Source organism: Schistocerca serialis, chromosome 1, assembly GCF_023864345.2.
Source record: "Schistocerca serialis cubense isolate TAMUIC-IGC-003099 chromosome 1, iqSchSeri2.2, whole genome shotgun sequence".
Taxonomy (NCBI): domain Eukaryota; kingdom Metazoa; phylum Arthropoda; class Insecta; order Orthoptera; family Acrididae; genus Schistocerca; species Schistocerca serialis.
Window position 1 is genome coordinate 433,408,304 of NC_064638.1, and position 26,326 is coordinate 433,434,629.

Genomic DNA, 26,326 nt, shown 5'->3' on the forward strand with positions numbered 1-26,326 from the left:
TGGATGGGTGACAGAACACCACATAAGAAGAGATGGGAAGTATCTTGGGTAGTATGTCCCTCTTTTCAGGGCATGATGATGGGTAATCAAAGCCCTGGTGAAGGATGTGATTCAGTTGTTCCAGTCTGGGGTGGGTATGAGGGACGAAGGGGGTACTACTTTGTGGCTGGTTCTTGGGGGTGGTGAGAGCATTGAGGGTGTGATGAAAAATGACAGGAGAGATCTGTCTGCAGACTAGGTCTGGGGGATAGTGCCTGTCTGTGAAGGCACTAGTGAGACCCTCAGCATACTGGGCAAAGGAGTTCTTGTTGCTGTAGATACGCCTTTCCCAGATGGCCAGGCTGTATTTTGCCTGGGCACTGATTGTTGATTTAAAGTCTTTGCACAGCCAGAGGGAGCAATTTGCTTTCTTCACTACGCCACGAGTGTGGCCCAAGCACAGTTTTAGTCGCTCTAGCCTCGTGGAGTCATTCTAATTTGTGCAGAATGGCTGTCTGCTATGAGACGAGAATGGGGCATGTCCAGCAGAAACTGGGCACTCTGTCTGGAAGCAAGGAAATATGAACTCGGGATCCATAGAGCACCCCAACCCAGGTCCAAATATACATGCGAAAGTGGCACAAATGTCGTAAAGGGAAGATAATTGTGGTATAGATGATTTGAACCTGATCATTAATTGAGAATCAGAACAACAAATTGGTATCCAATCAAAAATGTTTCCAGCTGTGTGACTATCATTACCAAAGAGCATTATCAGATGTGTGATCTCTTTGTAGGCAGCAGTGAATTGATCCCAAAGGGGAATGGAACTGTCACCATACCCGACAAACATTTGGGACGGCACGGCCAATTCTGGGGAACCTTGATGAGCTTTTGTTTGAATGATCACAAAGGAAATGGTTGCTCCTGTGTCCACCTGCAAACAGACGTCTTTGTTCACGATTATAAAGTCAATAAATGATTTGGTAGTGAAAAGATGGCTCTGGGGAACAACTGCCTGAAATTCCTGAACCGTCTTTTGATACATCTGTGGTATGGGTTCAGAAATGCCCATCTTTTCCACAACAGGTGCTGTGTGCCAAGCAATCCAGACAATCCACACGTGTATTTTCTACGAAGCAATCTGGATGTCAAGGAGGACCCCACTGTCCATGTCCAAGGGGAGTGACTGGCTGCTCAGAGACCATCGACACACGAAATTGACGAATCATACTGTCGTCATCTTCATCTGAGAAACGTTTTACAAGTATTCCCTTTCTCCTTTCCCCCACTAAGGGTGCGATGTGGTTTCTAGACCACAGCTACTTGCGATCGAGCTACGCCTGAGCGCTGCAGTGTGTACTTCTGGAATGGGAGCCAATTGGACCATTCTATGTTGAACTAAAGAGTGTGCATGTGGGGTTTTAAATTCTTGAATAAGGGGGGGGGGGGGGGGGGGGAAACAGGGAAGCCCAAGAAACAGAGAGCACCAGTTGGAAATCATTATCAGAGACCCGAGAGGCTGTGAAGTGCTGTTTCAGTCACTATAAATATGTCTCAATTCTCTTTGGCACTGTTAAAGGGCGGAAGCATGGGTGGGTGACACTCTGTCTGGGAAATCACTACTGGCTGACCTGGTGGGTATCCTGACTTTGTAGTTGAATCTTAGGAGCTGAGATTCTTGATGGAGCAAATCAATCCGGTGCTGTTGGCATGTTGCTGTTGTAGAAACTGCTGTTGCAGGTGCTGCTGCAGATCCAAGAGCTGCATGAGTTTTGTGTCCACTGGATGATAACAACATTTTAGCTTATCACCAACTGTTGTAATAAGAATCTGACAAGACTGGAATGAAGCAAAGAACCCACAGAGGCTGACAACAATGAAAAGCAAACATGTGGAGTCCGCACAAGAAACAAACAAGTCCACTGAGTAATCCAAACAGAGAGACCACGACATAGCGAAGCCAAAGACAAAGAACAACACAAGGCAGAGCCATGGTATGGCTAACTTTACAGTACATCCACGAGCACTACTTGGTTGACAAGATGAACATGGCCTTGCAGCACAGCGTGGCCAATGTTGAAGTGGCAGTATTTTCACTTGCAAATGTAGCAGTGCTGCCTAGCAACTGAAGTCGAGTTCCATCCCATCAAGCAGGCTTTGGAAATCACCAGGCTGGGATACCAGACATAGCTCAAAACTTCCACTTTTCTATTCTCAGTCTGTCATATTTCACACCAACAAATACACACTATTTTCTTCCCAACATAAAAAGTACTACAGTTCTTACCTGAACTTGGCAAGCATGCCATCATACCGCCCACCAGCTGCAATAACATCAAGTCCAGTTTTCCTACGTTTTTTCTTGAGTTCACAAACAAATTGACATGTCATTCCCGAGTACTGGGGCACAGTAAAAACAAGGCCTGGTGCTACCACAATTGGACACTGTAATGTAAGAAACAATCTAGTACACATTTAATGAAAGTTACATTATCATATTTTTAATTGCTTTTGGCACAAATTCTAAGTTTTAATATGACACTAAATTACTAATAGGAATTATTTAATTAAACTTCATGGTTGAACTACTGAAACAACAACAACAACAACATTATATATATATATATATATATATATATATATATATATATATATATAAAAAACAAAGATGATGTGACTTACCATACGAAAGCGCTGGCAGGTCGATAGAAACACAAACAGACACATACATACACACAAAATTCAAGCTTTCGCAACAAACTGTTGCCTCATCAGGAAAGAGGGAAGGAGAGGGAAAGACGAAAGGAAGTGGGTTTTAAGGGAGAGGGTAAGGAGTCATTCCAATCCCGGGAGCGGAAAGACTTACCTTAGGGGGAAAAAAGAACGGGTATACACTCGCACACACACACATATCCATCCACAACACATATACAGACACAAGCAGACATATTTAAAGACAAAGAGTTTGGGCAGAGATGTCAGTCGAGGCGGAAGTGCAGAGGCAAAGATGATGTTGAATGACAGGTGAGGTATGAGTGGTGGCGACTTGAAATTAGCCGAGATTGAGGCCTGGTGGGTAACGGGAAGAGAGGATATATTGAAGAGCAAGTTCCCATCTCCGGAGTTCGGATAGGTTGGTGTTGGTGGGAAGTATCCAGATAACCCGGACGGTGTAACACTGTGCCAAGATGTGCTGACCGTGCACCAAGGCATGTTTAGCCACAGGGTGATCCTCATTACCAACAAACACTGTCTACCTGTGTCCATTCATGTTTGTTGCTGGTCATTCCCACATAGAATGCATCACAATGTAGGCAGGTCAGTTGGTAAATCACGTGGGTGCTTGCACATGTGGCTCTGCCTTTGATCGTGTACACCTTCCGGGTTACAGGACTGGAGTAGGTGGTGGTGGGAGGGTGCATGGGACAGGTTTTACACCGGGGGCAGTTACAAGGATAGGAGCCAGAGGGTAGGGAAGGTGGTTTGGGGATTTCATAGGGATGAACTAACAGGTTACGAAGGTTAGGTGAACGGCGGAAAGACACTCTTGGTGGAGTGGGGAGGATTTCATGAAGGATGGATCTCATTTCAGGGCAGGATTTGAGGAAGTCGTATCCCTGCTGGAGAGCCACATTCAGAGTCTGGTCCAGCCCCGGAAAGTATCCTGTCACAAGTGGGGCACTTTTGTGGTTCTTCTGTGGGGGATTCTGGGTTTGAGGGGATGAGGAAGTGGCTCTGGTTATTTGCTTCTGTACCAGGTCGGGAGGGTAGTTGCGGGATGCGAAAGCTGTTGTCAGGTTGTTGGTGTAATGGTTCAGGGATTCCGGACTGGAGCAGATTCGTTTGCCACAAAGACCTAGGCTGTAGGGAAGGGACCGTTTGATGTGGAATGGGTGGCAGCTGTCATAATGGAGGTACTGTTGCTAGTTGGTGGGTTTGATGTGGACGGACGTGTGAAGCTGGCCATTGGACAGATGGAGGTCAACGTCAAGGAAAATGGCATGGGATTTGGAGTAGGACCAGGTGAATCTGATGGAACCAAAGGAGTTGAGGTTGGAGAGGAAATTCTGGAGTTCTTCTTCACTGTGAGTCCAGATCATGAAGATGTCATCAATAAATCTGTACCAAACTTTGGGTTGGCAGGCCTGGGTAACCAAGAAGGCTTCCTCTAAGCGACCCATGAATAGGTTGGCGTACGAGGGGGCCATCCCGGTACCCATGGCTGTTCCCTTTACTTGTTGGTATGTCTGGCCTTCAAAAGTGAAGAAGTTGTGGGTCAGGATGAAGCTGGCTAAGGTGATGAGGAAAGAGGTTTTAGGTAGGGTGGCAGGTGATCGGCGTGAAAGGAAATGCTCCATCGCAGCGAGGCCCTGGACGTGCGGAATATTTGTGTATAAGGAAGTGGCATCAACGGTTACAAGGATGGTTTCCGGGGGTAACACATTGGGCAAGGATTCCAGGCGTTCGAGAAAGTGGTTGGTGTCTTTGATGAAGGATGGGAGACTGCATGTAATGGGTTGAAGGTGTTGATCTACGTAGGCAGAGATACATTCTGTGGGGGCTTGGTAACCAGCTACAATGGGGCGGCCGGGATGATTGGGTTTGTGGATTTTAGGAAGAAGGTAGAAGGTAGGGGTGCGGGGTGTCGGTGGGGTCAGGAGGTTGATGGAGTCAGGTGAAAGGTTTTGCAGGGGGCCTAAGATTCTGAGGATTCCTTGAAGCTCCGCCTGGACATCGGGAATGGGGTTGGTTACCTTGGCAAACTTTCTATGTGGTGTTGTCTGAAAGCTGACGCAGTCCCTCAGCCACATACTCCCGACGATCAAGTACCACGGTCGTGGAACCCTTGTCCGCCGGAAGAATGACGATGGATCAGTCAGCCTTCAGATCACGGATAGCCTGGGCTTCAGCAGTGGTGATGTTGGGAGTAGGATTAAGGTTTTTTAAGAAGGACTGAGATGCAAGGCTGGAAGTCAGAAATTCCTGGAAGGTTTGGAGAGGGTGATTTTGAGGAAGAGGAGGTGGGTCCCGCTGCGACGGAGGATGGAACTGTTCCAGGCAGGGTTCAATTTGGATGGTGTCTTGGGGAGTTGGATCATTAGGAGTAGGATTAGGATCATTTTTCTTCGTGGCAAAGTGATATTTCCAGCAGAGTGTACGAGTGTAGGACAGTAAATCTTTGACGAGGGCTGTTTGGTTGAATCTGGGAGTGGGGCTGAAGGTGATGCCTTTGGATAGGACAGAGGTTTCGGATTGGGAGAGAGGTTTGGAGGAAAGGTTAACTACTGAATTAGGGTGTTGTGGTTCCAGATTGTGTTGATTGGAATTTTGAGGTTTTGGAGGGAGTGGAGCTGGAAGTGGGAGATTGAGTAGATGGGAGAGACTGGGTTTGTGTGCAATGAGAGGAGGTTGAGGTTTGCTGGAAAGGTTGTGAAGGGTGAGTGAGTTGCCTTTTCGGAGGTGGGAAATCAGGAGATTGGATAGTTTTTTGAGGTGGAGGGTGGCATGCTGTTCTAATTTACGGTTGGCCTGTAGGAGGATGCTCTGAACAGCCCGTGTGGATGTGGGAGAGGAAAGATTAAGGACTTTTATTAAGGATAGGAGTTGACGGGTGTGTTCATTGGCTGAGTTGATGTGTAGGTGAAGGATTAGGTGGGTGAGGGCAATGGATTGTTCAGTTTGGAACTGGTATAGGGACTGAAGGAAAGAAGGGTTGCAGCCAGAGATGGGAACTTTAAGTGTGAGGCCTTTGGGGGTAATGCCAAATGTCAGACAAGCCTGAGAAAATAGAATATGGGAGCGTAATCTGGCTAGGGCGAAGGCATGTATGCGGAGGGAATGTAAATAGGTTGTCGATACTACACTTGTCTGTTTTCTGCTAGATTATTGCTGTGGGGTGTGGGATTGTTACCAGATAAGATTGACAGAGGATACTGAAAAAGTGCAAAGAGCAGCTAATTTTGTATTATCACAAAATAGGGGAGAGAGTATCACAGATATGATACAAAAGCTGGGGCGGCAATCAATAAAAACAGACTTCTGTGTTGTGGTAAGATCTTTTCACAAAATTTCAATCACCAATTTTCTCTTCCAAATGCAAACATAATTCATTGATTATCAGCTATAAGGAAGAAATGACCGTCATAATAATATAAGAGAAATCAGAGCTTGCATGAATGTTCGTTTTTCCCACATACTATCTGACAGTGAATGATCACGAAATTGTCTGAAAATGGTTCTGTGAATCTTCTGTCTAGCACCTGGATGCAGAGTAGTGATGTAGATGCAGACAGAAGTTACAAGTATCTCAGCCTCTATCAGCAATAAAAAACTATCTGCTATAGGGGAGATATATAACTGTTAGCTGATTTTTTAAAATTACTATATGTGGATAAAATCAGAAATGCATCAAAGGGGAAGTTAGAAACGAAGCTAGAGCAGAACACCAAGCTGTCATCAACCCGAAGGATGGTTTGAACAGCACATTATTTGAAGTAATAATTAAAACAATTTCAAGTACTTTTAGTTCTTCCACTTCTGGACTAAAATTTTAGAAAAGGGAATACACTGTACAATTCTGAGATTCCGTACCATGCTTCATCATCTTCATGTTCTTCCAGCAAGCCGGTTAAGGTGTTCTGAAGAGTTTGCCACCATTTTGCTATCTCAATATTCTTCTTGTTTTGATACTGTTTCCGAGTTTTCTCCCCTAGTCTTCAGGTCTTCCTTACGCTGATTCTGGGTCATCCTGTTGGTCTTTTCCCCTGCACTTTTCTATCCAAGTATTATATTAACAGGTGGTTATCCTTCATCCTCTTCATATAGCTGAACCACATGTATTGTGCAGTATTCAATCTCTCAGTCTTTCACTGATCTACTTGCATCTCTCCTCTGACATCTTAATTCCTAATTTTCTCTCTTCTAGTGTGCTGATTGCAGAAACTTCATTTCGTTTGCTTGTAACTCGCTCAAATCTGCCTTCTTAAAAACACAACAGTCCACGCTACGGAATCCAAACTGATCTTCCCCAAGGTCGGCTTCTACTAGTTTTTCCATTCGTCTGTAAAGAATTAGCATTAGTATTTTGCAGCCGTGACTTATTAAACTGATAGTCCGGTAATTTTCACATCTGTCAACACCTGCTTTCTTTGGGATGGAATTATTATGTTCTTCTTGAAGTCTGTGGGTATTTCGCCTGTCTCATACATCTTGCTCACCAGATGGTAGAGTTTTGTCAGGACTGGTTCTCCCAAGGCCGTCAGTAGTTCTAATGGAATGTTGTCTACTCCCGGGGCCTTGTTTCAACTCAGGTCTTCCAGTGCTCTGTCAAACTCTTCACGCAGTATCATATCTACCATTTCATCTTCATCTACATCCTCTTCCATTTCCATAATATTGTCTTCAAGTACATTACCCTTGTATAAACCCTCTATATACTCCTTCCACCTTTCTGCTTTCCCTTCTTTGCTTAGAACTGGGTTTCCATCTGAGCTCTTGATATTCATACAAGTGGTTCTCTTTTCTCCAAAGTCTCTTTAATTTTCCTGTAGGCAGTATCTATCTTACCCCTATTGAGATAAGCCTCTACATCCTTACATTTATCCTCTAGCCATCCCTGCTTAGCCATTTTGCACTTCCTGTCGATCTCATTTTTGAGACGTTTGTATTCCTTTTTGCCTGCTTCATTTACTGCATTTTTATATTTTCTCCTTTCATCAATTAAATTCAATATTTCTTCTGTTACCCAAGGATTTCTACTAGCCCTCGTCTTTTTACCTACATGATCCTCTGCTGACTTCACTACTTCATCCCTCAGAGCTACCCATACTACTTCTACTGTATTTCTTTCCCCCATTCCTGCCATTTGTTCCCTTACGCTCTCCCTGAAACTCTGTACAACCTTTGGTTTAGTCAGTTTATCCAGGTCCCATCTCATTAAATTTCCCACCTTTTTGCAGTTTCTTCAGTTTTAATCTATATAACATCCATAAGTGAATAAAAAATAATGGGGAAAGTGCATTTCATTCTGTGTAATAAATGGAATGTGAGAACTAAATACAAAATAAAATGGAGAAATATCCAGGTCAAATGAAGTATTGCATCTCCTGCATATCTCAAATTAGTGTGGGCTTAGATCCAATGTGTGTGTGTGTGTGTGTGTGTGTGTGTGTGTGTGTGTGTGTGTGTGTGTGTGTGGGGGGGGGGGGGATTACAAACAAAACAATACCTAAAATAAGGACAGTCTGCAGTTTAAATCTTTGCACAGCTATGAAATCAAAATCTGCTACCAGGTAACACACTCATTATTACCTCCCTATTCCACCCTGTGCCTTATTGGAATTTTGTCAATATGGTTGATGAAGCATGTCCCAATCTTTGTTAGCGGCCCTCCTGAGTTCACACTGTGTGATGGTTCCTGTGACAGTGTATTATAAGTTTCAACTGGCCCCAAGCATTCTCAGATGGATTCAGTAGGTACTGCAGGCCATTTCATTAGCTCGACTGAAAGAGTTCACAAGATGAGGGTGGTAAGCCTGTGCATTACTGCCTTGAAGGATAAACCCTGTCACTGAAATTTTGGTTTTAGAACTAGACAAAAAATTGGAGAACCCTCAAGGTAACATCCATAGTGATGAGAGGCGTTGGACATATATACCTGTACGCAAATGATACATGCCCAAAACATGACAAACTCATTTCCCTGCTGAGACTGTCGGAATGCACACCTGAAATGTGTATTAGTAACTGGCCACTTCCACACTCATTTACAACGATTATCAGGCACTGGACAAATCCAGCATTTGCCAGAGAAGAAAACCTGATGCCACTGATTTTAAGTTCCATTCCAGGTCCTCCTCACCTCCCATTTCTGTCACATTCTCCTTGGCAAGTCTATGAGCCATAACTTAAATGTAGTGATCATCAGTTGATGATGTTAACTATGGGTGACCACTATGGGACAGATATTCAATGTTTTGTGTCTCACAGAAGAGCCTGAATGTTCAAAAGACAGTAGTCTTGGGGTACATCAATTCAGCATTTAACTTCCCTTTCTGACAACACTTCTCACCACAAAGTGACACAATGTATGTAATGTAAGCTTCAAATGACATCTGAGGCATATTGAAAGGCTGAAAAACTTACACAACCCACATTTTCCTCATCACTATGGGAGCCAGTACATGCTACTGAATTGCGCTCAGAATATAGGTCTACTTTAACTACCATTATTCAGGTGGTCATACATACTGAATTTCTGTGATTAAAATGTGCTTGAAAATGACGCAATGTCAAAATCAGTGAATTGCACACATTAAATAAAGCACGTTAGCATACGACCTAAAATGGACAATGTTTTCATTTGTGAAGTACTGAGAAAGCCATTTTGCGTTATTATTAAAAAAAAATTAATCACCCTCTTCCAAACAATAACTACACAGTTTACAGTACAACATACTTATTTACAGGTGTAGCATAAACTCACCTTTACACCAAGAGCTTCAGTGTGGCTAACAATCATCTCAAGTTCTCTAATGGCTTGCTTTGCAAGGGTAGCAGCTTCGCCTTTCCTTCGGGTAATGCTACGGAAATTCACTGCCAGTTTTTCAATAGAGCATTCTGATTCAATGAATGCAAACAATGAATCAATAGCTTGGTCGGTAAGGCACAGGCTGATCAGTCGAGTCTGCAGCTGAAATCTGGAATACTTCTCATCCTGAACAGAAGAAATTGTAAGTAAAATTTGAAAACATCATGTACCTATTTACCACATAGAAAGTATAATCATTTGCTTACGTCTACAAATAAATCAATGTGGAATAAAATGTTCAAATGAGAATGAATGAAGCATTCAAAAGAAACTAGAAACTTATAGTAAATTTAAAGTAATGTATGGTATGTAAATTAGTAGAACTTCAAAATAATGTGTGTATATGTGTGTGGACCAAGAAATGCATTCTGAACAGATACGCTAGATGCATTTATTAAAGACTGTAATAGAAAGCTGAATGTTGTGGGCACAAGGGTTTTTTCATTTAGATGACCATCCATCCAATCCAGGTAGCAATAGCTGTAGGAAACCTAGAAGTAACATGTAAGGTCAAAAGAAATGCCTCTCACACGCAAGAGTATTAAAATCCTAATGGTAAATTGCCAAAGCATTCACTATAAAGTGCCAGAGTTTGAAGCACTCATGGAAAGCAGTGAACTCACATAATACTACACACAGAAAGCTGGCTGAAACCTAACATTGAAAGCAGTGATATTTCTGGGGAAAATTTACGTGTATGTCAAAAGGACAGACAAATGGTAAATGGAGATGGTGTATTTGTCATATTAGACAAGAAACTCAAATCCATTGAGGTAGAAATTGAAGTTGAGTGTGAGACTGTTCGGGCAAGACTCAGTAGCAGTGATGGGAATGCAATGATAATTGGATCCTTCTATCATACACCAAATTCATCTGCTGACGTAACCAAATACTTAAAAGAGAACATCAGTCCACTTGTATGTAAGTTCCTCATCATACTGTAATTATCAGTGGAGACTTTGATCATCCAACAATTGATTGGGAAACTTACAGTTTTGTTAGTGGTGGGTGTGATTAAGAGATCCTGTGAAACTTTACTAAATACCTTCTCTGAAAACCACCTAGAACATATAGGAACCCTACTCATGATGGAAATATATTGAATCTAATGGCAACAAATAGACCCGATGGCTTTGAGGATGCCCACACTGAAACTGGTTATCAGTGATCATGATGTGGTTGTGGCAGCAATGATTACCAAAGTACAAAGGATAACTGAAACAAGCAGAAAGATATAAATGTTCAGTAGACTAGATATAAAATCAGAAGTGTTGTATCTCAATGAGGAACTTGAAACTTTCAGCACAGGGCAGACGCATGTAGAGGTACTCTGGCTCAAGTTTAAAAGAATAATTGACCATACACTGGGCAGATATGTACCCAGTAGATCAGTTAATAACAAGAGGGAATCACTGGAAAAACTTCTAAAGAAACAGAGATTGCCAATGTGTGATGACTTCAATGACTACCGTAGCAGAAGATTGTCAAGTGATCTTTCACAGATTCCAAAGAAATTCTGGTCATCGTAAAGGCTGTCCGGGCACCAGAGTTAGTGTCCAGTCCTTAGTGAATGAGTCAGGATAAAATTGAAGGTAACAATCCAAAAACTGAAATGCTTAATTCCATTTTCAAATGTTCCTTTACAGAGAAAAACCCAGGAGAATTGCCCCAATTCAATCCTCATATCACTGAAAAGATGAATGAAATTAGTATTAGTGTCAATGGTGTTGAGAAACAGCTGAAATTGTTAAAATTGATGAAAGCTCCAGGACTTGATGGAATCCCAGTCAGATTCTACACTGAATTTGCAGTTGAGTTAGCTCCTCTTCTAACAATAATCTATTGCGGATCCCACGAAAAGAAAAAATATTGCGGATCCCACGAAAAGAAAACCATGCTCAGTTCTTGGAAAAAGGCATAGGTCACACCCATGTACAAGAAAGGGTAGTAGAATGCTTCACAAAATTACCATCTAGTAACTTTGATATCAATTTGTTGTAAAATCTTAGAACATATTCTGAGCTCAAACATAATGCGATATCTTGTACAGAACGCATGGATTTTGAAAACTTTGATCATGTGAAACCCAAGTTGCACTTTTCTCACTACATACTGGAATCTCTGGATTAAGGCAATCAAGTAGATGCTGTATTTCTTTATTTCTGAAAAGCATTTCACTCAGAGCCACACCTACACTTACTGTCAAAAATATGGTCATATGGAGTATCAAGTGAAATTTGTGACTAGATTGAGGACTTTTTGGTAGGGAGGACACAGCCTGTTACCTCGGATGAAGAGTCATCATCAGATGTAGAAGTAATTTTTGGTGCACCCCAGAGAAGTGTGTTGGGACCCTTGCTGTTCATGTTGTATATTAATGACCTTGCAGAAAATATTAATAGTAAAATCAGGCTTTTTGCAGATGATGCAGTTATCTATTATGATGAACTACTATCTGAAAGGAGCTGCATAAATATTCAATCAAACCTTGATAATATTTCACAGTGGTGCAGAGATTGGCAACTTGTTTTAAATGTTTGAAATATAAAATTTTGCACTTCACAAAACAAAACAAAAAGTTAGTATCCTATGACTATAATATCAATGAGGCACTTTTGGAACTGGCCAACTCATACAAATACCTGGTTGTAACACCTTGTAGGGGTATGAAACGGAATGATCACATACATTCAGTTGCAGGTAAAGTAGGTGGTAGACTTCAGTTTATTGATGAGAATTCTGGGGAAGCCCGATTAATCTATAAAGGAGATTGCTTACAAATCATTTGTGTGATTGTTGTAGAAAATTTCTGAAATTTGTTGAACCCATACCAGATAGAACTAACAGGGGATATTGAAAGTATACAGAGAAGAGCAGCACAAATGGTCACAGGTTTGTTTAATCCATGGGACATGGGAGAAAGTCACAAAGATATTGACAGTACTGAATTGAAAGACTCTTGAAGACAGACGTAAACTATCTCGAGAAAGTCAATTAACAGTTTCTAGAACCGGCTTTAAACGATTACTCTGGGAATATATTACAACCCCCTATTATCGCTCAGATAGGAATCATGAGGGTAAGAGTATAATAATTACTGCATGCACAGAGGCCTTCAACAATCATTCTTCTTTCATTCCATACATTTACTGAACAGCAAGAAACCCTGATAACTAGTACAATTGGACATGCCCTCTGCCATGCAGCTCATGGATGTTTGCTATGTATAGATGTGGATGTAGATTCTGAAGCAACAAGAACAGATTGTGAAAATCTTGGATTTTCTTTTTACGGGTGCTGTCAGCCAAATTAATAATAGAGAATTTGAAAAATTGACCACCTCTATAAGATTTCTTTGCTTATTACTTAGAATGCGAATTGCTTGCGCACCCACCCACCCACACACACGTATGAGCTGCAGGCACTGATGCTCATGCTGAGGAATGAGCTCCCACACATCTTTGCCTTCCTTGCAATCTGGCAACTGCCTTACATAATCAACAACATACTTGTAGTGTTATGCTATGTCAAAGAAATAAGAAGTAGAGATAATCCATTATAAACAGGTCTGTTAAGAAACATGTTATATGTTTCACGGTATTCTGAGACATTTTTTCAGACCAAGAGTGGAAAAATCAGGTGTCAAGGGGTTTATGGTGTTACTGGGGAGGATGATCATCATTATACTGGTTTGAAGAAAATACCTCCATTTGGTTTTTATTCTTTTTGTGGCAAACTAAAACAGCCCACAAAAGTATTTAGAATAAAACTTGCACATAGTCTGAGTTGCAATTTCGAATAGCTTGGGAAAAACTTATTTTTTTAATAATGAATGATACTATCACCATGACAAATTCAGTATATTGTAGTATTTGTTTTTGAGAAAAGTTAAATTCTGCAAATATATCACTTCTAACTGGGTTGTTGGCACTAAACTATCAGGTGAAACAAGGACAGACATAGTGAATAATTTCGTTTCCATTTCTGAACCAGTCATCTCTTGGAATCTTGAGATGAACTGGTTCATCTTTGCTTTGTTATCACTGAAACTAGCATTTTCAAGTAATTATAAAGCAGCCAGGTGATGGAAGAAAATGAAATTGCCATTCTCATTTGCCTTTAAAACACCCACATATTTGAGATTGGTTTTGTGCATGTCAATTGTTAGCTTCTCTTTACCCTGTGGCAACTAAGTAAAGTTGTCCAGGTGCACAGTTATGTTGCTGTGAACACTAGGTCTAATATCCATTCTAAACCTTTCAGCTATTTCATACTGAGGAAATAAGATATATTTCCTCACACATACCAAAGAAAACAACAAGAACTTTTCTCTGTCTAATCCAATAAATTGTGCTGTGGTGAGTTATGTCCATGCACCCTGGTTCCATAGCTTTTACGAATCCTTTAAACTGATGGTTATTTACTCAATGACATCACACAAAATTTACACACTTCATCACAGCTTTCATTGCTTGACAGAGTTACACTGTTTCAGTACACAATGCCTCTTCATAAATAAACACATGACCAGTCAAACCATCTGTCCTGAATACACTTTTCAGTTAATTTCATAAATGAACAAGGATTTGGTGATGTATGACCACTTATTGTGTATTATCTGCAGCTACAGAACGGATTGTCTCCCACAGCAAATTCACACTGTTCACTAATTCACAAACAGCGTCATTAATATCCAGCATTGGTGGCATAATCAAGAAATCAGGAAGCTCTTCTGCTACTTCCAGCTCTTATCAACACCATGCATAAATGGTTGCTTGAATAAAAAACTGAACAGTGTCCAATCAGCCACTGTTTCTTGTCAGTGAAAACAGTGGGCCACATCCTGGAATGTGTATTTCCCTCACCATTTGTTAACAACTTTGGGTATTTAAAAAAAATAATAACTCACTGTTTAATAATATAATGGGGAATGTCCAACGAGTGTTGAATATGGCGGACTGTGATCAGGAGTTTCATATTTGCAGTGGTTCTGGAAATAATAAAAATAAGTAAACACCACAATGCATTATATTATTGGATAATCCATGTATTAAGCGAAATTATGAGTAGAGTGGAAAACAAAATAAAACTTTTTTTTCTGAAATTTACTTAAGTGGAATACAAAATAACACATCAAACAATGGAATATCCACTATTGATGCCACCTCCCTGTACACTAACATTCCTCATGCCCATGACCTTACTGCTATTGAACATTACCTCTTCAGATGCCCTGTGGATTCCAAACCAACAACCTCCTTCCTAGACTCCATGACCAACTATATCCTCACCAACAATTACTTCTCCTTTGAAGACATTACCTACAAACAAATCCGCGGTACGGCTATGGGCACCCGCATGGCACCATCCTATGCTAAGCTATTCATGGGCCATCTGAGGAATCCTTCCTAAAAACACATAATCCTAAACCCCTCACTTGGTTCAGATTCATTTATGACATCTTTGCTATCTGGATTATTCACATTCCTCCAGAACCTCACTAACTTCTCCCCCATTTGCTTCACCTGGTCCTACTCAACCCAACAAGCCACCTTCCTAGATGTTGACCTTCACCTCAGAGATGTCTATATCAGTACCTCCGCCCATATCAAACTTACTAACCACCAGCAATACCTCCACTTTGACAGCTGCCACCCATTCCATACCAAGAAGTCCCTTCCGTACAGCCTAGCCACCCGTGGTCATTGCGTCTGCAGTGACGAGCAGTCCCTCTCAAAATATACCGAGGGTCTCACTGAAGCCTTCACTGACCGTAATTATCCTCCCATCCTTGTGCAAAAACAAATCTCCCATGCCTTATCTTTCCAGTCTCCCACCACCTCCCAAAGTCCCACAGTCCGGCCACAGAGGAGCATTCCCCTCATAACTCAGTGCCATCTGGGACTGGAGCAACTGAATTACATTCTCTGTCAGGGTTTTGATTACCTCTCGTCATGTCCTGAAATGAGAAATGTCGTGCCCACTATCGTTCCCACCCCTCCTACTGTGGTATTCCGCCGTTCACTGCACCTACACCATATACTCGTCCATCCTTACACAACCCCTGTTCCCAATCCCTTACCTCATGGCTCATACCCCTGTAATAGACCTAGATGCAAGACCTGTCCCATACATCTCCCTACCACCACCTACTCCAGTCTGGTCACTAACATCACCTATCCCATCAAAGGCAGGGCTACCTGTGAAACCAGTCATGTGATTTACAAGCTAAGCTGCAACCAATGTGCTGCATTCTACGTAAGCATGACAACCAACAAGCTGTCTGTCCACATGAACGGCCACTGACAAACTGTGGCCGAAAAACAAGTGAACCACCTTGTTGCTGAACGTGCTGCCAAACATGATATCCCTCATCTCAATGACTGCTTCACAGCCTGTGCCATTTGGATCCTTCCCACCAACACCAGCTTTTCTGAATTGTGCAAATGGGGACTTTCCCTGCAATACATCCTATGTTCCCGTCACCCTCCTGGCCTCAAACTTCGTTAGTCACTATCCTCACCCATCCAGTCGCCTCCCTGTTCCCATTCCAGAACTACACAGCCGTCATTTCACCGCCACACCCAGTCTTTTAATTTCTCTCCTTTCCATTATTTACCCCCTCCCCCCTCTGCGCCTTCTCTCCTACCCTCTGTCTAAACTGCAACACTTCACTGTCCGCCACTCCCACTATACTATCCCTCCCCCTCCCTACCCCAGCCTCCGCCTTACCCCCACCCAGTCGCCACTCCCATCATGCACTGGTGCTGCTGCTCACAGTGTGGTTTCAGGACTATAATTGTGTGAATCTTTTTCTTGTGCCTATCGCGACTCAGCATCTCCGCTATAAAATAACACATCATATTGAAATGATTTGTCTTAAGACTTTTGCTGGCAATAAGACTTGCAGCCCATTAAGGAATGGACCTACATACAATGTTTCAATGAAAATTTTGATATGCAAATATGCGATAAGTCTAAAATCATTCTTTTGCAGCTAGATTTTGATGCCCTGTTATATGCATAGTCCTAAGAGAGAGATGTGGCTTTCATAATTTTTTTTGTATTCACACCTAATTTTTATAGTTTGTCTTTATAAAATATTCAGCAATTCCTAATTTCATTTTGCTGGTGGTCAGGGCACTGTTTATATTCAGTGCATCTTTCTTCAGCCATGTGAATGGTTTGTCCAAATATACTTTACATTACGACAATACTGAAAATTGTCAAAAAGCAATCATAAAACAAGGTATCAATACACAAAAATTTTGGAAAGTATCTATCCCTTCTGGAACTGTATACAAAGAGGCCATAAAAATCTGGCTACAAAAGAAACTGACATGGACAATGTTTTCAACTTAACAAACCATGGAATCAAGCAGCGAAGCTGTTCCAAACACAGTAGAGGCAGAACACTGAGCAGGATTTACGCTATGGTTCAAGGCATCAGTCTGTAGAAATAACCTGATTTTCAAGTAAATTTAAAATTGATAACCAGACTGGAAAGGGAGGACAAACGGAAACAATGAAAAATTATCATGAGCTGCATCTGCAGAAGGCACAGGCAGCAAGTGTGAATCTCAGAATTCAAAGAATGAAGCTTCTCTGGAGATAATGTCTTAGCCTACTACTGCAAGCAAATTACATGGTTTAATCTTGGAATTAATAACATTGGGAGCAGGAAAGCAAGACTCTTTTGTGGAATGAAACGGATAAGTTGAAACTGGGGACATGCATAATCTGATGCTGATGTGCAAACCTCAATAATGGAATGAAGGATATTATAACATATTCTGATAATTGTTGGAGACAAAACAGAAATTATGAAACAGCTATGGCAGTATGTTATCTAGTTAGCAAAATCCACATTGTTTCACACAAATGACATGCTCTTGTAAATTCCTTGGCTTTCACTGTCACTGAGAAAGCATGGTACAAACACGACATTCAAGTGTCGGAACAATGTATGACATTCAAGTGTCAGAACAATGTATGAAAATGGTGCCGTAAGTGATTTGAGGTGCAGAGAATGCAGATAAATGACTTTGTGTCACTTACCCGGTGGATTAAAGAGGTTCCCATTTACAGAAAGCAGGCTACCAATATACAACAAGTAAAATGGTTACAAATTAAGAGGCTCTGCATAGAATGTAACTCAGCTAGAAGGAAGCTTGGTTGCACTCTGATCTCAAATGTGCCAGAACCTACGATGATGTATCCAAAATTGTTTCTTATAAATCCTCTGGGTATCATGTATTCTACCTGAATCCAATGTAAGAAGATGAATCTGAATGAACAGTTGCTCCAGCAATGGTAACAAAGTTGGTTACATTATTGTTTGGCTATGACGTCAATTTAAAGTACTTGCCCAAAAAATAGTAAAGAAAATGTATAATGTAGTCCAGTTTCCCTCAATATCCCAGAAAAAAAAACCCCACACACAAGTGCATTTTTCTTCAATGTCAGAATATAAACAGGGCCCACTTATTTTACTAAAGCATCCAAATATTCAATGCCGAGCAGAATCATGTATGTCTACGCTTTCATCAAATGTGAGCAAATAAACAATGAAGCTCTGATGCATTTCTTCCTGAGGTGCCACTCTACATCTGCTGCCTTGTCCAGGGTTTAACAACACAGTGTTTGCTTTGGAAGACAAACTCCTGCAAATTGCCTGCAACTTCCTTGGAATTAAACATTTTGCAACTATTACTGTACTTGATTTCACAAGAGCCGCCACAGAAAATGAACTGACACTCATCACTATACTGTGAGCGACTTTGTAGGCTGCTGGTACTGGTGCATCACTGCCACTTTCTTTCCCATCATTCACTTTCAAAGTTTAAATGCACTACAGTGCATTAAAATACTGCTGCAAGCTTCTACAAGCTCTGTTGTTGATTTCTTTCTTCTCTCCCCTCCTTCTTCCTCTTTTTTTCTTTGAGTTTCAGAGTATGTTGCTTTTAAGCACAGTTATCAGATCGGAGGAGGGGGGGGGATAGTCACGTTGAAACAGGGTATTTTTACATGCAATAACACAGGCAATGCTTGCACATTACTTTCAGCTATTCTACCCACAAATCTCCACCATTCTACCCTTTTTTATTATAGTTTTTGTCTAATTGCTCCCTCTTTCAGATGTAGCCCCTAAACAGAACACCAATGTTACATAATGTGCAGACGAGTATGAAGTATTAGTTCTTTATGTACATTTGTTGTTATTTTTCTTTTTTTCTAAGCCATGTAAAAGCTATCAAGAAGGAAAATTAATCTGGGATGAAGAACTGAATTGTTTGATTTAGATACTGACAAACATATGACACCTACCTTGGCTTCACTCAAGATACTGCTAACATCTGCATGCTTTTCTTCTTCAATTCCACAATGTAAAAGAATTGCTTTCAGAAGTAGTGTATGACTGAGACGAAATGAGCAATTCTTATCCCGTAAATTAGGGAACTCTGTCACCACCTCCCATACAATTGCAAGCAATTCAGCCTCGGCTGTGTTGGTACCTGAAAAAATGTTATGTTAGTGCACACACAGGCTACCAGTAAACTGGCAGGATGAATGATTACACACAAACAGTCTGGCCCTGGAGGTGACCAACATCCAATTGCTGAGATACTCCAAAGTATTTACTCATGAGGTCTAAGTGCCTGCTATACCAAATGGGAAATTTTTATAACTCGTAACTCAGCAAGTGTGCCTAAGCTTTGTAACTGTAAGAAATCTTTCAAGATTGATAAATACGCAAAACTTCACATCTCAAGTCATATTAATGTGCACAGCATACAGCAATGTTTTGGAAAATTGACTCAGTTTGCCACATCAACTGATACTGATGTTTCTAGTTATTATGATCTATGACTCGCATAACGAAATTAAATGGGACTTAGTGGAAATTATATGGAACATCCTACAATTTTACAGGAGAATTATAACATTTCATGAGTGATAACTGAGCAAATAGCAAGCAGGACAAGAGATGTGAGCAAAATATTCTACAATTTACTCTCTTTAATAAAGAGACAGATGAAGTGCCCAGTACTTTTCTCCATAAGGCACAACTGTTAGTACAGTAAACACCAACACATAAACACAGATAACAATACTTCTAGATTTTAGAAGCCCATGTTCCATTTTCTGATAGGATACAGGAAAGTAATTTAGACAACTTCGGGAGTTCATTTCTTACACAAACAACAGAAATGCTCCTATCAACTTGTCTGGAAATAGATGGTGAGTCTAGAATAGAACATTTATTATCAACGGCACATCCTCAAACACAAGACAGAGTGTTCTGTAGATATTACACTTGTCTCTGATAAAACGTGCTGAATCACTGATGTTGAACTGTTGCTGATGTGACAGTTCAACTATCTCATAGACATTTGCGGTAGCTCACAGATAAGAGTTACAATCGTTAATGATGCTGTGTCCCTCAAATATGTACTCTTCATCAAAAGTAGATGGTGATAATCAGCTCAAAATGGTGGTTTCTTTTTGCAGAATTACTTATAAACGAAGCATAGACCCTTGTTGTGTAGATGGTGATAATCAGCTCAGAATGGTGGTTTCTTTTTGCAGAATTACTTATAAACAAAGCATAGTTCCTTGTAAATTAGCTTAGAAGGTCACTTGCCTGGATTTAATTCCAAAGTAATGACCAATGTCTGGTAGACCCCTTCTTTCAATTCCAGTTCACAAACCCAATGTGTCCATCCTCCACGTCAACTCTTCCATTGCCAAAGACTGTCCAATAACGACAAAGATTCGAAAAGTCAGCACTCCAAAGCTAACTCACAATAAAAAGCTGTGTGAGCAGTTTCCATCCATGGAAAGTACCAGTTAAGGACACAAGTTATCTTCTAAAGTGGGCACCAAATACTTCTATTCATCAAATGTATGTAGAGGAAGGGCTTTAGAATGTAGCAGCAATCGTGCATTAACTATCATTCACCAACAATTCCTTCTCATATTCGTAGCGGTGAAATTTAACATTATGTTATGTGCCTCTATAGAAAGTTTCCCAACATCTGTATATGTGTTATATTAAGGTATTAAACTTCTATTTATACCAAAACCATCATACATGCCTCGCATATTCACTGGAAACCAACCTGGGTTTGGTGTAACAATATCCACTGCACATTCGTAAAGCTCTCTAGGATGAAAGCCAAAAACTTTCTTCTCTCGATATACTCTGTCAATAGCATATCGCTTGAGGGTTGATATTCCATTCCATGCAACATAACGAGCAAACGGAACTCTGAGATTGTGAGGCAAAGACACAACACCTCCTGAATGTGTCATAAGCTGTACACCTGTGTCTGCTGGAAGCAAAGAGTTATCACGTGGCATAAGAAGAGGAGTCGGTACACAGACAGCTCCATGGCGACGAAATACACGAGTCACTGTCTCCTTGGCAAACTCTTGCAGTGCAGGAGATGGCTTCGGTAAATTCATGTCATAAGTGAGGTCTTCAGCTGGTGTCACTTCCTAAAGATAGAAAGAAATAATTTATATAGTTGTGTAATGCTTACTGAAAAGTCAACACATTTTATATAGTTTCTAATTTTAGACTGGCAATTTGGCTATTTTTGTAGAATGTGCAAATCCCTTTGTACCCCCATGCCAATAGTGAAAGGGATCACTGAGACACACTGGAGGGTGGAGGGGGCGGCGGGGAGGGGGGGGGGGGAGTGGGGGTTGTAATGTGGCAATTCATAATGGCAAGAAAATGTGTTGCACAAACACACGCACGCACGCGCGCGCGCGCGCACACACACACACACACACACACACACACACACACACACACACACACACAAAGTGAATGTGCAAGTAAATCCCAAAATCAAATCTCGTATATAAAACAGCTTCAATCGTCCGATTACTTATACAAATGTGTTGATGTGTTAGATACTTGACTTAAAGCATGCAAGTGAAAATAGCTTAGGAAAGGTTTAACATTATGCTTGAAATTTGTTAGAAGTTGCTAAATGCTCTTATTATCAAATACTGGTTGAACAGAGTCTGCGTAATTTGTGGACCATTTTAAGCAAACACAGTTTTAAGTGCATCTCGATGTTTATGATGTCGTATCTCCTGAACTGTCTCTTGTACAATGATATAATTTTGCAGGTTCGTTCAGTGGTATATGTGAATACTGTCTGCAAATTGTGTTGCAAATTTAGCTAGTAATAAAGAAGTCATAAATTAAAACATCATGTCTGGTGCTGCTGTTTTATTCTACAAAGCGAAAAAGTAGTAGGTGAAACTTTGTCCTCTCATGATTTTTGGGGGGATGTCAATAAGAAAAAGTTTTGAAAACGTTCAAAATTATGTGTAAAGTTTGTTGGGAATCACTAAATGCTCTCATTCTCAACAAATACCGAATGAGTGAAGTCTGAGTATTTGCTTACCATCAGTTAACACTGCCTCAAGACAAACATACAGTATGTATGAGGGCGGTTCAGAAAGTAACCTCCGATTGGTCACAGTGCGGGTTGTGGGGGGAGTAGCGATGCCATCTGTGCGTTCACGCACTCAACAGGTCAGTCGGCATCAAGCCGTGGTCGAGTGAACGTCGTACCTGCGCTAGTTTAGTTTTTGTGGCAGTTTGAAATGTGCGCTGCAATAGAAAACCCCGCCAAATGTGAAGTGCGTGCTGTCATAAGGTTTTTTACAGCCAAAGGATATTCTGCAGCAGCTATTCATCGTGAATTTTGTGCCGTGTACGGACCAAGAGTTATGAGTGAAGGAGTTGTCCGTGAATGGGTACGTTTATTTAAAAGTGGACGAGAAAACGTTCATGATGAAGAGAGGAGTGGTAGACCATCATTGGTGACTGACGAACTCGTTTAGACAATTGATGCAAAAGTTCGTGAAAATCGACGTTTCTCAATGTCGGAGTTGTCTACTGGTTTTCCACTGATTTCTAAGACTCTCTTGTACGAGATAGTGACAGCAAGATTGGGTTACCGTAAGTTCTGTGCACGATGGGTGCTCAAAATTCTTACCGACCACCACAAAACTCAAAGAATGGCCTCTGCATTAGACTTTCTGTCACGTTATGAGGACGAAGGAGAACCATTGTTAAACAGAATTGTGACCGGTGACGAAACCTGGATTAAGTACGTGAACCCTGAGACAAAAGAACAATCAAAGATGTGGGCACATTCAAATTCGCCTACCAAACCAAGAAAAGCCTCGCAAGATTTTTCTGCCAGAAAACTGATGGCAACGGTGTTTTGGGATGCCAAAGGGGTGTTGTTGGTTGAATTCATGGAATGTGGTACGACCATTAATCAAGACGTGTACTGTGAAACAATAAAAAAGTTACGACGGGCTATGCAGAACAAACGCCGTGGTATGCTGACTTCCGGTATCGTTTTTTTGCACGATAACGCCCGTCCTCACTCTGCTCGCAGAACAACGGCCCTTCAAGTGGGACGTTATCAACCATCCACCTTACAGCCCAGACCTGGCACCAAGTGATTATCACCTCTTCATGCATTTGAAGAAATGGCTCGGGTCACAGCGGTTTGATGACGACGAAGAGCTCAAAGATGCGGTCACAGGCTGGCTCCAGGCACAAGCGGGTGATTTTTATGCAGAAGGAATTTCAAAGCTTGTGAAGAGATACGATAAGTGCCTCAATCGCTAAGGAGACTATGAAGAAAAATAGTGCAAAAATGTAAGATGTATATATTAAAATATTTTTATTTAACTTGGTGTATTTTTTTAAATCAACCGGAGGTTACTTTCTGAACAGCCCTCGTAATTCTAATACTCATCTTATTGTGTTAAGCTTTTAACATAAGATTATACCTCTTACTGAGTGGATTATGGCATTAATTTTTTTAATTCAGTCGATAATTACATGATCTATTCAAAATTAAATTTTTGTTTTATATCTGTAAGTCATGATGCTGTTGATTTCTTTTCCCAGAAACAAAGGAATATTAGTATCATTATACTGTTCTTGATCTTTCAGAAGAGGTGTCCAAAGATGATTAACTTTCGCTTTGCCATTACTTCTGATATTTTCTGTATATTTTCATAGATCTCTGTGTTGCTTCTCATTTTTCAACCACACACAGATTGTACTGCATCCACTATTTTTCTAAAAATCTGTCTACTCTGTCCTGCTTATAGTTCATCATTAAACATTCACGTGGATACAAACATTCCGGTGGTGCACATTGAGGTACAGTGTTTCTAGTTTTCTGTTTTTAGACAGGCATTTCTTGTTGCAGATAAATATATAGTACACCCCTGAAAAAGCTGTGTCCAGTATTTGGAAGAACGAACACTTTACACCCAGATACAAGAAGGGTAGCAGAAGGGATCCACAAATCCACCAAATGATATCCTTGATATCGTTTCATTGTAGAATACTAGAATGTATTCTGGGCTCAAGTCTAATGAGATATCTCAAACAGAATTAACGGCTCCATGCCAACGAGCATGGATTTCGAAATCACTGATCATGTGAAACCAAAAACACACTTTTCCCACATGGTATCCTGATCCAGCTAGGTAAATACAGGATATACATAAAGTCCGGGAACACTTTCATTTATTTATTTCATAAGAACCAAACATTGTACAGATACCATAACCATGTCATTTTGAAGAGAAACCCTGTAAGGGTCCCCCCCCCTGCACGTTTTCACGGAGCCGTCACACAATGTCACAGAAGTACACGGCATTCACTGTTTGGTTGGGTGGGATGAATTCTTTGTACACAATTCCCTTGTTATCAAAGAAAACGATGATCATGCTCTTCACCTGTCTCGCTTTTTTGGGACTTGGGAGAGGCCGGTCTCTTCCACTGGGAAGATCGTTGTTTTGTCTCTGGGTCATAACTGTAAATCTAGCTCTTGTCGCCGGTGATAACCCATGACAAGAAGGTTGGATCATCAGATGCGGCCTGACGAAGGTCCATGCACACTTCAACACGCTGCGCCTTCTGATCAGCAGTCAAGATCCCTGACACAAATTTTTTGGCGACACAATGCATGCCCAATTCATCAGTCAACATTCGTTGATATGTCCCATAACCAATACTCACTTCATTCACAAGGTCTTGAATGGTTACACGTCGATCCGCATGATCAAACTGTTGAAGTTTGGCAACAATGTCTGGTGTCATGCGGCTAATGGGCCTTCCAGTGTGAGCAACATCTTCAACGTCTGTACGGCCGGCCCTGAAAGCATGCCACGGAAACACAAGCATACGGCTCATGCTCTGTTCCCCAAACACATGTTGAATCACTGAAAGGGTTTCCGTAGCACTTTTCCCAAGATGCAAACAGTGTGTGTGATACACACACACTGTTCTGTTCACAAATCCATCATAAAATCGCCACAAATCAAACACAGAGTATTACGGAAATCACTGTGGACATGCAAAATGTCCTCCCAGCTGAATGCCACTCTGCACACTGACTCACCACCTAGCGGTGAAAAAAACTACTACTACTAATTTCCAGATGGCAGCACCAGTCCCGAAAATTTTGGATTCCACCTTGTGTTCAAGTTTCTCACAACAGAGGGCTTAAAATTTTGAAAATTCTTGCAGCACAGATTGTGGACAACACCCTGAAAAACACAAGAGTATGCATGGCACACACAATTTGTACAACGATGAGGAAAGTTGAGAACTCAGCTCACTGACATCGCCTGAGGGACAGCATGACTGAGGAGAATAGTTGCACTGTTAGCCTTCTTGAAGACAATCACTGAACAACATTTGCTGAAATTGCAACTGAGGCTGGCTTAAGCTATGGTAGCGCGCAGGCCATCATTACTGACAACTTGGGATTTTGGAAAGTATCTGCAAGGTGGGTGCCTTACTGCAGAGCACAAATTTCATCATCTTGAGGTAAGCAAATGGCTACTGATACGCTACCGAACTGAAGAGGAACACTTTTTGGACCACATTGTGGCCTGTGATGCATGGATGCACCATTTCACCCCAGAATAGAAAAACAACAGCATGGAATGGCACAAAAAGTGCGAATCTGCACCTGTCAAAGCCAAAAAGCATTTCTGCATGCAGAAGGTTCCAAGAGTTTTTTTTTTTTTTTAATTTTAAAGTTGTTCTCATCAGTTTTATCTACGAATGTTGTACCATGAATGCTGCATACTACCGCAAACATTTGGACTGAATAAAATGTTTACATCTTTAGAAAAGGAGCCCTTCTCCAATCTGGGATGTGACTATGCTTCGTGACAATGTTTGACCCCATACAGCTGCCAGGACTCAAGAAAAAAAATTCGGGAATTGTTCTGGACCACACCACAACATATTCCCTACAGTTCAGTTCAGACTTATCGCCCTGCCATTTTCATGAATTTGAACCACTAAGGGAACAGTCGGAGTACAAAGACTTGATGACGATCGCACTGTTGAAGCATTCATGTGCAACTGGCTGCTGTCACAGTCACGTACATTTTACGAAAACAAGATCGAGAAACTGCCCGAGTGTTTCCCATTCAGGTGACTACATAGAAAAATAAGTTTGTGTGTATGAATTTTTCTGAACCTTAAATAAACTTGTGAAAAAAAATTACTGTTTATATCTGAGTCATTCTCAGACTTTTCACACATAATGTGGTTATTTATAATGAAGTGCTGACTGAAGAAAAAAAACTGCACAAATATTCAGTAGGGTCTTGATATGGTTTCAAAGTGGTGCAAAGATTGGCAACTTACAACTGTGGGCCCACAAAATTACAGAC

At 41.1% G+C, this 26,326-nt stretch overlaps 1 protein-coding gene across 1 annotated transcript in view; it reads right to left on the reverse strand.

The window, feature by feature from the left end:
- The window catches only part of LOC126472623 (eIF-2-alpha kinase GCN2), a 304,310-nt gene that overhangs the window by 42,701 nt on the left and 235,283 nt on the right, over window positions 1-26,326 (reverse strand). Inside the window, exons 20-23 of the mRNA XM_050099946.1 lie at window positions 20,695-21,073; window positions 18,899-19,086; window positions 9,467-9,697; window positions 2,270-2,427 (exon numbers count right to left, since the gene is read on the reverse strand). Of these exons, the coding sequence (XP_049955903.1) occupies window positions 2,270-2,427; window positions 9,467-9,697; window positions 18,899-19,086; window positions 20,695-21,073 (956 nt within the window). The remainder of the gene's footprint in view (window positions 1-2,269; window positions 2,428-9,466; window positions 9,698-18,898; window positions 19,087-20,694; window positions 21,074-26,326) is intronic.